The sequence below is a fragment of the Zingiber officinale genome, chromosome 3A, assembly GCF_018446385.1.
Source record: "Zingiber officinale cultivar Zhangliang chromosome 3A, Zo_v1.1, whole genome shotgun sequence".
In the NCBI taxonomy this organism is placed as follows: Eukaryota; Viridiplantae; Streptophyta; class Magnoliopsida; order Zingiberales; family Zingiberaceae; genus Zingiber; species Zingiber officinale.
Genome location: NC_055990.1, coordinates 99,216,671 through 99,231,377, shown reverse-complemented (window position 1 = coordinate 99,231,377; position 14,707 = coordinate 99,216,671). Strand labels below are relative to the sequence as shown.

General features: G+C 34.6%; 1 protein-coding gene across 1 annotated transcript; it reads left to right on the top strand.

Moving 5' to 3' along the window:
• Window positions 1-1,162: 1,162 nt before the first annotated feature.
• Window positions 1,163-2,184, top strand: LOC122052157 (putative germin-like protein 2-2). The gene is made up of 2 exons (XM_042613553.1): window positions 1,163-1,341; window positions 1,432-2,184. The coding sequence occupies exons 1-2, from the start codon at window positions 1,227-1,229 to the stop codon at window positions 1,992-1,994; spliced, it is 678 nt and encodes a 225-aa protein (XP_042469487.1). The 5' UTR covers window positions 1,163-1,226; the 3' UTR covers window positions 1,995-2,184.
• Window positions 2,185-14,707: the final 12,523 nt, after the last annotated feature.

Genomic DNA, 14,707 nt, shown 5'->3' with positions numbered 1-14,707 from the left:
GGCTCCGATGGGTCCCGGGTTCGATTCCCGCGTAAACCAATTTGCGACTTATTTGTTTTTGCTACTTCCGGTACTCCAACAATTATGTAAAAATATCCTAAAAATCTAGAAAAATCATAGGATATTTCCAAAATAAATTCGGGAATTTTTCGGGCTTTACAGGTGATATCGATCGAGTGTATGTAGGAGGCTCCTATAGAGTAATGAGTTTGACCCTCCCTTTGACCAAATCTATGGTTGGTCAAATGTTAGATAGGTCGATTATTCCGGTGGGCCTGTAAGGGCGACCACCTTCAACTCGATCGGCTATTGAGTGTCCAGGCATGCTGATTCTTTAGTTCAAGGTGAAGCACTGAAACTCTTATATTCGATCGGCTTAAGGGTCGGTCAACCTTTTTTCCATATGGTTTAGAATCCGGTCATACCCATTCAACGAGCCCTAGCACCAGACAACCAATTAGAGCCAGATGGGGAGATGTTCTCCTCCGTTGACTTTGATTATCATATCATCTTAATTTTGAATGTCACGTCAATTACGGGGTCCGATTGTTATAACTTGGATCAGTGATCATATTTTTTTTTATGCATGCTATCTAAAATTGTCATTAATTTTTTTAAAAAATATTTAACTTAGCTTGTAGAACTTGTTTTCAAAATACAAAAAATGTTAATATGTGAAAAACGTATGTTATCTAGCTATGAGAAGTAAAGTGAAATTAGATATTAAAGAATCACATTATATAATTATTCACAATAGGAAAGTTGCAGGTAAGTAAGTAATTAATCAATTATTGTCCTTTCTCGTGCATGGAAATGTACTCATCTTTAGGGTTATTTTCTTGGTATTTGGTAGCATCTCGTCATGGTTGATGTTAGCTGGATTTTGATGTTTAACTTGGAACTGGGTCGTGTTTTTGGATACTATTAGATCGCTGCACATGCCAAGAAACGTTTACCGTGGTGATGGACGTGTTTTAACAAATAAAGTTCATCAGAGTAGATGATATATAATTATTAATTAAGGAGCAGGTGAAGGCGGCTATAAGCATTGATTGCAGCAGAAGGAAATTAACCCACCGTAATAGACTTTTCAACTTGATCTCTCAAGTAAGAACGTTTCAAACCTAGCTAGTTAACCCGCATCAGTTCTATATAAACCCATCACCTCTAATTAAGCTCTCAATGCATTCACCATTAACCTCCAGTGTTGAGAATTCAAGCTAGGCATGGCTGTTAAACTCCTCCTCATTGCTCTGTTTGCCTTGGCTTCCTCCAGTGCAATATTGGCTTCCGATCCTAGTCCCCTGCAGGACTTCTGCGTCGCCGATCTTCAATCAAAGGGTTTGCATGCATTTAACTTTACCCTTGATAATATCGTTTAACAAAATCTTTCCTCTCCAGCATTATATATATCGATATTTTAATTTGCAGTATTCGTAAATGGATTTCCATGCAAGAACGCGGACGACGTGAGAGCGGAAGACTTCTTCCGTAGCGGCCTTGATAGGCCCGGCGATACCAACAACTACCTTCGCTCTAATGTCACCCCCGTAAACGTGAACCAAATCCCAGGGTTGAACACGCTCGGCATCTCCTTGGTTCGCATTGACTATGGGCCTAATGGTCTCAACCCTCCTCACACCCACCCACGCGCCACGGAGGTCCTCGCCGTGCTAGAAGGAGAGCTCTACGTTGGCTTTGTGACCTCCAACCTCAACGGCGGCGGCAACCGCCTCTTCACCAAGAATTTGAAAAAAGGTGATGTGTTTGTTTTCCCGGAGGGCCTCATCCACTTCCAGTTTAACACAGGGAAAACTGATGCGATCGCGTTCGCCGGCCTCAGTAGCCAAAACCCAGGCGTCATCACTATCGCCAACGCTGTGTTCGGGTCGAGGCCACCCATTTCTGATGATGTGCTCGCCAAGGCTTTCCAAGTGGACAAAAACCTTATTGACTGGCTCCAGGCGCAGTTCTGGACCGACAACAACTACTAGAAACCTGCTTTCGTGTTGATGTTATATATGTTGGAATAAGAAAGCCAACAGGAGTGTCCCGACTGTTAGCATGCGATGTTATAATTTTATATATCAGTTAAAATCAATATATGTAATGAATAAAAAGACAACTTGATGAGATGGTCTACTAGAATATAATAATATTTTATTCAAATTTGGGCTGTCTAAATTGTAATTTAATTAATCGACTACAGTTTGTAGAGTTATATATACTATCCCGCGTCAATTGATATTAAAGTGAAGCGGATCGAATAAAAGGGTATCATGATCGCAACAACAAGTAAGTTCTGATTGAGGAAGTTGAGCATCATAATAATAATATCTAGGATATAATGATGATCAAGGATTTACATAGATAAGTTATAGATTTAACCTAATATCTAACGATGCAAGATTTTAAAAATCGTGGGATCTCAAATTCTGAACCCAAGTCACCCTTTAAGAATCTATATCACTATCAAACCACAAATCAAGAATGCCGAGATCGAGAGGAGCCTTATAGAGATCTCATTTTTGGGGTTGATCTATCTAAATTTTTTCAGTACGTTACAATTGGAGGGCTTCTTTGATTGAATCAATGAAGGGGAGTGAATTTTCAACAATAAGCAAGTGTCAGATTAGGTGAAAGTAAAATTAGTTGACTTCAAGCTAAGAGATCTAGCATCGACATAGTGGTATCATTTGCGACGCTCACGAGATTGACAAGGAAAGGTCAAGATCAAGGAGTGGGGGAAAATGAAGAAGAAGCTGAAATGTCACTTTCTTCTCTTTGGTTACACTTAAACTTCATTCCAGGAACGATTAGGGTTTGCTATGGATGACAATAGCTTCGACGTAGATAATCTGGACGAATTTAAAGATGATTTAGAAGAGGAATTTGACTCAGAAGAAATTGAAGAGAAATATCGATCTTAAATTGGAGACGAGACCGAGATGACTAATAATCTAGTTTATGACAATGATAAAATTGAAGAAGTCCTCGATGAAGTTAGTGACTAAGATTCAATCAATTTTAATAAGGAGGTGGAAGCAACTTCCGATCAGGATCTTAGTGTTGGGTCACCTCGAGAGCTAGGGGGGGGGGGGTAGCTCATCTTGCTCGCTCGTTTGCTTCATTGATGTTGATTTTGTAGCGGATAAAATCAAAGAAAGCTCCCAATGCTAACAAGTAGGATTTACTTGGTATTCACCTCAAGATAAGGTGACTAATCCAATGATCCACACCGAGCATACTCTCTAGTATGAAATATACTCCTTCTCGGAACAATTCAGAGGTGGAAACCCTACAACTCAAGAACAAGAAATACAACTCAAAACAAAAATTAAATACACAAAAACAAATGAAAAACCTTCTTGTTTGATCTCTTGTTGCTTGTGAATGCCTCTTGTAAGCTTGGAAGTGCAGCAACACCTCATCCCTAAACTTCCAAGAACTGGTGGAGAAGTTGGAGTGAAGAGTTGTTCTTGTTTGAACTCGTCGTCGCCTTTATATCTGTGTTTTAGGGCTCCCAATCGATTGGATCTACCCCCAATCGATTGCCACGTTAGATCCCAGTGATCATAGACGTCCAAAGCTCTCAACTTGTGCAACGGTCATATCTCGATCGACTGATCGATTGAGTGTCTCTTGATCGATTACACAATCGATCAAGAATGCCTCTGTGCTCTTACTGTGCTTCACAGAAAACTTCTCCCAATCGATTTGGGAAACTCACTGTTCGTCGTAAAAAATGCTCTCAATCGATCACATGATCGATTGGCAGCTTCAATTGATCATCTAATTAATTCAAAAGCTCACTGTTTGCTCACAAATTCTCTCAATCGATTGGGGAAGATCTTGATCGATTACCCAATCGATCAAGACATTTTACACTGTGCTTTGTCAACCAATCGATTACCTGATTGATTGACCCCTCCAATCGATGGACAATTATGAAAATGTGTAGATCTCTAAACGAGCTTCGTTTCGCATCCGAGATCACCTCATTTCGGTATCCAAGTCAAAAGTTATGACATTCGGAAATTTACTATATCTGAACTTCCTCGTTCCATGCCAACTCTCTATTAGACTTGTGACCACCAAGTACTCGGTCAACCTTTGACCCACCTGAACTTTCTCTTTACCAACTTCTTGTTGGACTTCCGATCACCAAGTGAGGTCCTCATTTACCTACTTGGACTTTCTCTTTACCAACTTCCCGTTGGACTTCTGATCACTAAGTGCGGTCCTCCTTAACCCATTTGGATTTTCCTCATGCCTGGTTTCACTCACCAGGATTCTCCAACTGTCTAGTTTCACTCACTAGGACTTTTCACCTGGCTTCACTCATCAAGATTTCCCAACTGCCTAGCTTCACTCACCAAGACTTTCCAGTTGTTTGGTTTCACCCACTAGGATTTTTGCACCAAGTGTCCGGTCAACACTAACCCACTTGGATTTTCATCTTCTACCAGCCTTTTCGTTGGACTTGTCCTTGTCTAACCTTCAATTAGGACTTCTCAGTCAAGTATCTGGTCAACCTTGACCTACTTGACTTTTCTTCACATTAAACTAGTCAAACCTTAATCAGAGGAGAATTGCACCAATAATTTCCCCAAATGGATAATTGCACCTATAATCTCTATATATTGTCAAACATCAAAACTCACATATTATGACTCAAGCTTAAGTCATCTCAAGTTTAGTCAAACTGATCAACCTTGACTTAGGAAAATTACACCAACACTTAAGGCATCCACAACAACACCAAATATTTGTAATCTCCGCGCCCACATCATCAATCAAAAATCTCACTCCTCAAATATCCCAAGTCACACAATCAAATATTCTCACAACCAAATATTTGAATCTCACCTACCAAATAGCTCACTCTCAAATATCTCATCAACTAAATATTTATGAGTCCCACTATTATTTTATTAATTTACATCTAATTTTATATTTAAATAAAATTAATTATACTTATCAATTTTTAATTTAATATATTTCATCAATATTCCTATAAATCTTTTTTACTTAATATTTATTTATATGAATATGATTAATTTAATAATAATATTTAAATTAAATATAAGGAGACATATAATTTTTTTTAAAAAAAATAATGCATATACACCAATATTAAATATTTCACAAATTTGAAATTGTAATACTGAAATACAAACCACATTAATAAAGCATAGAAGGATAAACTATAGAAATTAAAAACTATAATTAGTTAATAAAATAAATAAAAATTCACTATATGTTCGATCTTTTTCTTCAGGTGCTCACGTCATCGGGGCTATGGTGCCGCAGTAGGATATCTAGGTTATCACTCAGGCACCCACGGTTCGATCTCCAGTTATGACGTATTTACAGAAATTTTTCCTCTAAATAGGGGCGTAACCAAAGGATGTTGAGCTTCTGGGTTGCTCGCCTTGCACTCTTCCAGATTTACCCTGGTGGTCGGTGAAAAAAATCTGTGGGGCTGGGCCGGTCACCCCTGGGATAGTCAATAAGGCTAACTGGGATTATCATTTTTTTCAGGTGCCCATATATTACTAGATAGTTCTAAAGTTATTCATCTGTCATATCTCGTGTATCCATTACGAGGAGTTGATATGCTTGGATGAGTTCGTCCACTTTCTTACTGTTATTATACTCCTCCAAATATGCTATTGATTGTTGCATAACCCTATTCAATTCGTCAATTAGGCTTACTCTTTCTTTACCTTTTCTCTTTGCTTCTTTTTGTCCCATTGGACGAGATCGGGCTTCTCTATCATCCACATTAATAGTTGTGTTAGGATTTGAAGAATCAGTATGCATAGCCGATGATTCTAATGTCCTTTCTTTCTTTATAGCCCATCGCTCTGAAGATTGAGGAGCGTACATTGGACTATCTTTCACAATCATCCACACATATCCATATTGGAAAGTAGATTTAAAAGTATTTTTGTATTCTTCATTAGCCTGCACCATCAAATTTTCGTCACTCCATCCGCTTGGTCGATCATTGTTTCATTTATTGTAAATTCCATTATATCTATTTATGATCTTTTTCACTAAAACATAATGTGATTTTGTTTTATCTGTAGTTCTCTTTTTAGCTCTCTTATCTCGATTTGTATTGTAGTATGTCATGACCCGTTTCTAAAAAGACTCACTCTTCTGAGTATTACCAACTACTGAATCTTCGCTCATGATTGTATGATCTCCATCTGAGTCGTTGCCCATCTTAGTTGTTTGATCAAAAATAATATTGTTAAGCCCTATTTGAGATGGAAATGAATGAAATTGTGAATCGAGGATTGCATGAGATGTTTCTATACCTTTATCACTGTCACTTATATTAACATTAGCTCTTCTCGATTCATTTGATTGAATTCCCAGTGATTGAAGTGGATTAATTTCATGAGATGGAGTTTGCATGAAATATTGGTTACTGCTAATATTTCGGGTGACATGTATAAAACGAAGCTCGAGGGTCGTTACTCGCAAAATTTAGATAACTTTGAAAATTATGATAATATGGTGATGGGTATGGAAAATATTAGAAATTTTGTGGGTATTGTGTGAGAAATGAAAATGGAAGAGGTTATAAATTGGGATGAACCCTTGAGAATTTTCTCCACTTAAATTTTTATCAATATTATGAGAATCCAACAAATTCTTAAAATAATGTCCATAATTTCAATCAATTTTTCTCTAAATTTTAAATAAGCAATATTTTTTTTGAAATGGTCATTGCCGAATATTCTAAAAATCAAACGTTGGATCAATGTTCTAAAAATCGAACTAGAAATTACAGCGTTTAAAAAAACAATAAAATAAAAAATAAAACGGCTACTATAGTTATAGTAGGCGAGTGGCAGGGCCTACCGTCTGTTGTTGCAACAGCTTTACTTGTTTTTATTTTTTTAAACAAAGCCACCTAGATAGCAATCATTAAACATAAAATTATGTTAGATGATTTCTAAATGTCCCCAATGCTCATCTTACAGTGAAAAATATTTGAGATAAGAGGATATTTGAAGAAATACTCTCTTCAAATATCTCCCACTACATATGCTCTTGCTAGAATGAATCTAGACACGATGATTTTAGAAATAAATTCACTGAGGTTTATTCGAGCTTTCTCGGTGGATCGTCTCTTTTCACCCACACTAGTTCCTTTCTCGGCTGTCTTCAGCTACCGAATACAGATCCTTTGGTTCATAATCCCTAGTCCCTTTTGTAATTTACACATTGGATCGTGGTTGGAATCTGGCCAAAGTTGACTGTGATCTTCCATGGGTTCACCTTCCCGCCTAAATTATAATTTTAGATAGAGTCAAACGGTAGGAGGCCGTCGACGATGGATGAGCCGTCCCCGCTCGGCACCATATATACAATCCGCCCACTGATGATCCAATATTTCCTCTTTTTCTTTGCTTTAATTTTCTTTAATTAATATTTAACACTTGTTACAGAATTTAAGCATTCAATAAATTAAGTCACAATTGCATAGCAATCAATAGCTATCTAAATAGCTGATTATTAGAGTTAGAGCAAAGATAAATGTGCATGATTTCTCCTCGTCTAATTATGTATTAGAACGAGTAGGCATCATCTACCTCTCAGAAGAATGCTATTGCCTAACATATGAATCGAACATCAATTTGATTTGCATGAACTATAGGTGTGAGATCACCTATATATATTTATCTATTATATAGCAGAAAGCATGACCAATACTAGTTGTTCAAATTTCATTTCTTATCTCAAAATTGCTATGATAAGAAGGATTCAATTAAACTACCTTTCCTGTTTTAGAATCGTCTAAATAATTATAATTAATCCATCCCTAAAGCAGTAGTACTTCCCAGGATTGAAAACTCGTGCCGGTCGACATGGGAGAAATATTTCCTTCTACCCATTGATTGGCACCGACATGACCTGACACTTGGCCCAACGACAGTTGTAAAGATGTTGTGCGTCCCTCACAACCGTTGCGGAAGCATCGAGCGACCCTCGCAGCCACCACAGAAGTATTAGCGATCCTCGCGGTCGCATTGGAGAGGTCACGTGACCCCGCGACCTCGCCAGGGGAAACCCTCACCGCCTCGCCGGAGGAAACCCTTCCCGCATTTCCGGAGGAGTTGCACTACCTAGCAAGAGCGCCAGAGAGGTCATTATTGGGGGTTTAATTAAATCTAAGAGTTTTTTTTAATTAAAAATATTTAGTTTAATTATTTCAATTAATTCCTAGTAACGATTGGAATAATTAAAAACACTTAATTAAACTCAACTAAAATTATCTAATTAATTATATATTTTATTTATTTTAATTCTCATAATATATAATAATTTTTTATTTATTTATTTATCTCCTAGCTATGTTATTATTATTTTTAGATGCCATCAATCCCTAACTTAAATAAATAGCCAAACATATTTTTCCTAAAATCCTAATGGAATTATCCCATCAAATATATACAATTTATTTTAAAATCTAAAAAATTCAAATAAAATATTATATATTTCTAAAACCCTCTACAAAAGCCGCGGTGATATGATTAGGGTGTAAATGAACGAAGCCGCTCATGAGCTATTTGAAACTTAATTCAATAAAAGCTCATTTGAGCTCGTAATGAGGCTCGTTAAGATAAACAAATCAAGCTCAAGCTTCAAAATATTCAGTTCGTTAGCTCGTGAACATGTTCGTTAAGCTCATGAATCAGCTTTTAAATAAAAAAAATAATAGTTTTGATATTGAATTTATATATTTTGCACTCTACTTATGGTGGTAAAATATGAATAATAATGACTAGCACATAAGGGAGGTATTTAATTCGGCTATACCGAAATTTGAACCCAGACCTCATGGTGACAACACCTCATGTGCTAACCACTAAACCATTCTGAGAGGACATTTTGCACTCTACTTATAAAACATATAAACATATATATTCTGTTTTATAAACATATATATTAAATTTATTTATTAGAATAAAATTATAAATTTTAATAAGAATATTATAATCTTCTCTGAATATATAATTTATTTTTTAATGAATATTTAAATTTATAATTTATATTTATTAAGCTCGTTTAGACTCGATAAAAGCTCGAATGAGTCTATGAGCCATGAATATATTCGTTAAATAAAACTCGAGCTCGGCTGGATTATAAACGAGATAAATTCTAACATTTAAGAGTTCGGTTCGGCTCGGCTCGATTACACCCCTAGCTGGGATGACCTTTGTAGGTAATCGCAGTTGAGATTTTTTTTGTTTGTTTAGTTTAGTTATTTTTTTATTTTTAAATATGCATTTTTAATACATAAACTATTATTAATAATAGTTATAAAATACTAAAAATTATTTCAAAATTTTTAAATAATTTAAAATGTAATAAATATTTTATAAAATATTTTATATTTTAAAAATAACTCTAAAATTAAATATAAATTTAAAATAATAAAAAAACTAAAAAATATATAATTTTAAACATTTCAAATAAATTTTTAAACTTAAAAATTTACAAATACATTAAAAAATTAATTTAAGATTTTAAAATTATTTTAAAATTATTTTTAGCTTTCAAATAATTTTATAATTATAATTTTTAATTTTTAATTTTGAGAATTACTTATTTTTAAAAATAATTTTTATAATAATTTAATAGACATTATCTTATGAGAAAAATATTGAAATATAAATTCAACATCTCAAAATACGAAACATATTTAATAATTAAATATTAATATATATATTTATATTTAAAATTAAAAAAAAATCGAAACTATATCAAGATGACATAATACGATATCGAAATCATATCATTTCGATTTAAGACCGAAACCTCAATCAAGATTTTAAAACTTGAGCACGACACTTTTATTATAATTTACCACTTGTATAAAATTAAACAACTAATAATAAAATAATAATTTCACTAATATTGTTGTTCAATTAGTAACAATTATTCCCTTACAATCAATTTTCTTTAGGACACTACAATATAGTTTATATATTTATATGTAGAGAAATGATATACTCAATGAACCTTCTCAGTGAAATGGAACGCGAACAACATGGAGCTGCATATACAAGAGCATTGAAGCACCGGATTTTTTTTTTTTTTTTGTTGTTGTTAAATCCATGGAATCTTAAGTTAGGTTTAGGTTGAAATTCTAGCCCTACCATGTTGAAGATAGAGCTGTTGCTAGATGACTGGAATGGGAATGAGTTTAGCCATTCCAATATTGTTGTTTGGTTTATAAATTGGACTTAGGTATTTACTAGAGGTTTGGAAATACAAATGCAATAAATACCATAGTTACCCTTAAAACAAATCATAATATTCCTATAAGATTACCTAAAATTTTGAGTATGGTGTGAGTTTCATACCGAAAATTTTAGTATACCAAATTTTGGTATGGTATACTATCTTTTGGTATGAAATTACCTTCTACACAGTTATAGCAACTGCGATTTCGTAACTATTAAAACTATAATTATTTTTCATGTTGTAGCATTTACAATTTTATAGATGCTAGAACTATAATTATTTTTCATGTCATAAAGTTTCGTAACTACCACAACTATAATTATTTTCATGTTATAGAAGCTACAGTTTTGTAACTGCTACACAGTTATAGCAACTACGAAATCATAAATACTACAACATATGTAGCTGCTACAACATGTGTAGTTGCTACAATTGTGTAGCAAATTTTCAAACACCATAACTTTTAACTCAGAATCAGAATTAGACAATCTTTTTTTTTAATCAAAATTAATTCAGAGATCTATAACTAAAAAAATGATCATTTCATTTTGATATCTGAGTCAATCAGAGATCTATAACTAAAAAAATGATCATTTCATTTTGATCATTTTTGAAAGTTTGCTACATAATTATGTAGCTACACAATTGTAGCAGCTATACAGTTGTAATTCGTTTAGTAATTTAATCATGTACTCAACCTTCATGTTGCAGTAGCTACTGTTTCATAGTTGTTACAACTATAATTATTTTTCATGTTGTAGCAGCTATGGTTTCGTACATCATAACTTTTGACTTGGATATCAGAATTAGACAATTTTTTTTGAATCGAAACTCGTTTAGATATCTATAATTAAAAAAATATCATTTCACTCTGATATCTAAATTAAAAATTATTATTTTTGAAAGTGTGTTATACAATTATAGCAACTATACAGTTGTAATTAATTGAGTAGTTTAATAATTTATTCAACCTTCATAACAGATACTCATAATTCACTATTCTTGTAATGAAACATCCAGATGATACAAAGAGCTTCCACAAATTATGAAGAGTCACCATGCTTGAAAAGAAAAATATTTACTAAACTAAACTACTGTACTTTGAAGTTTGAACGAGGAAAAGAGAAGGCAACTACAAATAAAACTAGTAACAAGCTATTACATCACTTAACCGAGTGATGTAACACTACAAAGATGGTCTATTATACATATGTTTACAACACAAATATGGTCTTTTGGAAACTCCCTAAGGTATAGGAGAAGCATTCTTTTGATATCTGGCATAAGAAGGCATTCGTTGTAGGATTCTAGGAAACTCTAGTTTCAATCTTTTGCTTGGCATCCCCTGCAAAAATATTATTCAATTGAGCAACTTCAAGAAAAATAGAACACTGGAGATACATTTGTACAGCCCACAACAACCACATAATCAAAATGTCATAATTCTGGCGAACCTTACATTGATCACTATAATAAGATACTTAGAATTCCATAATTTGCTAGCATAGAACCACTCACCTGATTTGTGTTGAAGATGAAATTATGTTGTTGAGTATCTAATTGGCACAGAACGACTCAACTGTGCTTACCTATAACAAAGAAACCTATAAATAGTAAAAAGAAATCTTTATCGACAAATGTAGTATAACAAGCTAATTGCTATATCACAGGTACCTAATAAGATTCATCAAACCTTCTTTCGGGTCTTTGCATCTGATTTCTTCATAATTTGTTTTATCTTAAATTGTTTCCTCTTTGTAGGTGAACGACCTCAAGATTATACTTTTAATGGAGAGTGTATCATCTTTGCACCAGATTTAAATATTTTTTTCAATTTTTCACCATCTTGAGTTAATAGTGGCAAATTGCAATCTTTTTCAGCCCTTGAATGATAAATTTTCCTTTGTGTCTTTCAAGATTACCACCAAACAACTATCTTCATTTTTTGTCCCAAGTTGAGCTTCTTGTATCAATGGAGTGAGAATATTATATCAATGTCTTTCTCTATTACAAACATAATCACATAGATGTTAGTGATACTTTGATACCCACGCTTAATATATTTGCGCCATCAGTCCATATAATTCATAGGAACCTCAATCACCTTCTTGTTTATCAACACAGAGATCACATACCTATATAAAATTTCCTAAAACTCAAATAGACAGCATAGACACTGCACTTGACAATATAACTCAGTGTAATATACCTTAAAGGAAAATTCATGTAGAGGTTCTCCATTTTTACCCAATATAGTTTCAACTACTTCAAATATTAAATCTGTCCCTTCTTTCTTCACTAATGAGGTATTGCAGAATATCAACCATCTTATTTCATCTTGGAACTGTTAGTGCAGTTGACACTAATACTTGAACTTTAGTTTTGATGAATAACAAATGGAAGTTAAATACTTGAACTTTAGATTTGTGTGACTATAATACTTTTACCAAGTATGCAGAAATTGACGAGTCAAGAGGACCTGCCACAAGCTGAAATCCAGTTAGGTCTAAGGGCCTGATAACTGGCATAAAGTCCAGATAGGTCAAGGAGTGACATGATATCTGGCAAGAAGTTCAACTGAGTCTATGGGATATGATAGCTGGACAAAGTTCAGTTGGGTCTGCGAACCTAACAACTGGCAGGAAGATCTAATTGGTCAAAAAGCAAGTCAAGTGACTCATTTCGGTTGTCTAAGATGAGACCATGACTAGATCTTGGTATTGGGAAGACAAGATCTAAGTCATAAATTGATCATTTTCTTTAATTACAGGGTAATTTTTATTGCTTGGACTAATATGTTTTGCAGGAAATCAAAGCTACAAGTTGGCTGAAAAAGGGCTCTGGGCACCTAGACATAGTCCCAGCGCCTGGAGGTTCGGGCACCCGGAGTTGGTCCAAGCGCCTAGGAAAGGACTGAACCACACAGGCGACTAGTTGAGGTGGCAGACTCTAATGTGCTGGTACACATTAGGGTCCAGGCGCCTGGACCGATTCGGATGCCCAGAGATAGATAAACTTTCAGAGATAGAGTTTCACCGAGGTGCCACCCCATCAGCGATCCAGGCGCCCGGGGGTGATCTAAGCGCTAGGAGGTGGATAAGTCAGTGAAATCCCAAGCCTCGTTGGAGGCATCCGGGGGTGGTCCGATTCAACCAAAAGCCTCAGTACAACATTCGCTTTGACTTTCATACTCATGAGCTACTCCGAGAAGACTCCTACGATACTAAAAGACTACTTCGACAACTAGCGATCAAGCTTCTATTCCTTTTATTGTCGATATACTTTTATTTTTCCTGCATTGTACTTAACTCTTTGTAATCTTTTTGAACTTATAGTAATTGTCCAACGAAAGCACAAGTGTGGGCCTTAGAGTAGGAGTTATCGAAGATTTCGAACCAAGTAAAACTAGCTTGTGTTAGCACTTGCTTCTCTTTGCCTCGCTTTCTTTTCGTATATTTCAGTTGCACACTCAATTTTAAAAATAAATATTTTTAAAATCACGTGATTCACACCCTCCCTCTCACGTGCTCATGGTCCTACATAAACAACTTAAATAAGTTGTTAGTGTAGATACTTTGAAATTATCTTTCAACAGGATAACCAGTTATTACTAATATGATAGAATTAAAAGAATCAAAATCCAAACTTTTTTCTTGATAATATTCTTCTTCAAAGCATTATTATATTGCTCAACAAATTGCTTCAAAGATGTTTAAGAATGGATGCAATCATCAAAAAAAGTATTCATACTTTTACTTCTTTGAGATGTGGGCATACCTACCCAAAAGTTATCTTTGACATATACAAGTATCCATCTATTTCGTTCTTCATGCGAAAATTTCAACCAATCATTGTTCTTCAAATTAAATTTCTCAATCATTTTCTCCCAATTCTCATCTCATTCATCAACTGTAAGCAAATTATAAACAATGTTATTTAATTTTTCTGTATCATTTTATACTGAGCATTATCACCTAATTTTGCTAGAAGTTTTTTCATGATATGCCAAAGACATAAATAATGATGAGAATTTGGAAATACCTCTGTAATTGCAATTGTCATGGCTCAACATTGGTCTGTGATTATAACCTTTAGAGCACGGTCGAGCATGTTGGTGCAGTTAGCACTAATGATCAAACTCAGATTTTGATATATGATAAAAGGTTAAAGTTAGGAGTTGTGTTCTAATCCACTTACCAAGTGTGCAGGACTAAAAAACCTGATAGGGACCAGACACCAGGCTAAAGTCCAATTGGGTCAGAAGGATCAGATGATTGGCAGGAAGTCTAGCTGAATCAGAGAGGACTAGACGATTGGCAAGAAGTCCAGTCGGGTCAAGGAGGACCAGACGATTAGTTGAAGTCTAGATGGGCCATCTGGCCGAAATACTTGGTAGGTCAAGAGATCAAGGTCAATTAAGTCCGCAAAAGGTAAG

Bases quoted from the DNA above. Each gene is read 5' to 3' on its own strand.
- LOC122052157 (XM_042613553.1), top strand. From the start codon at position 1,227: ATGGCTGTTAAACTCCTCCTCATTGCTCTGTTTGCCTTGGCTTCCTCC. The intron at 1,342-1,431 runs GTTTGCATGCAT...TTTAATTTGCAG, and splicing joins CGCCGATCTTCAATCAAAGG to TATTCGTAAATGGATTTCCA.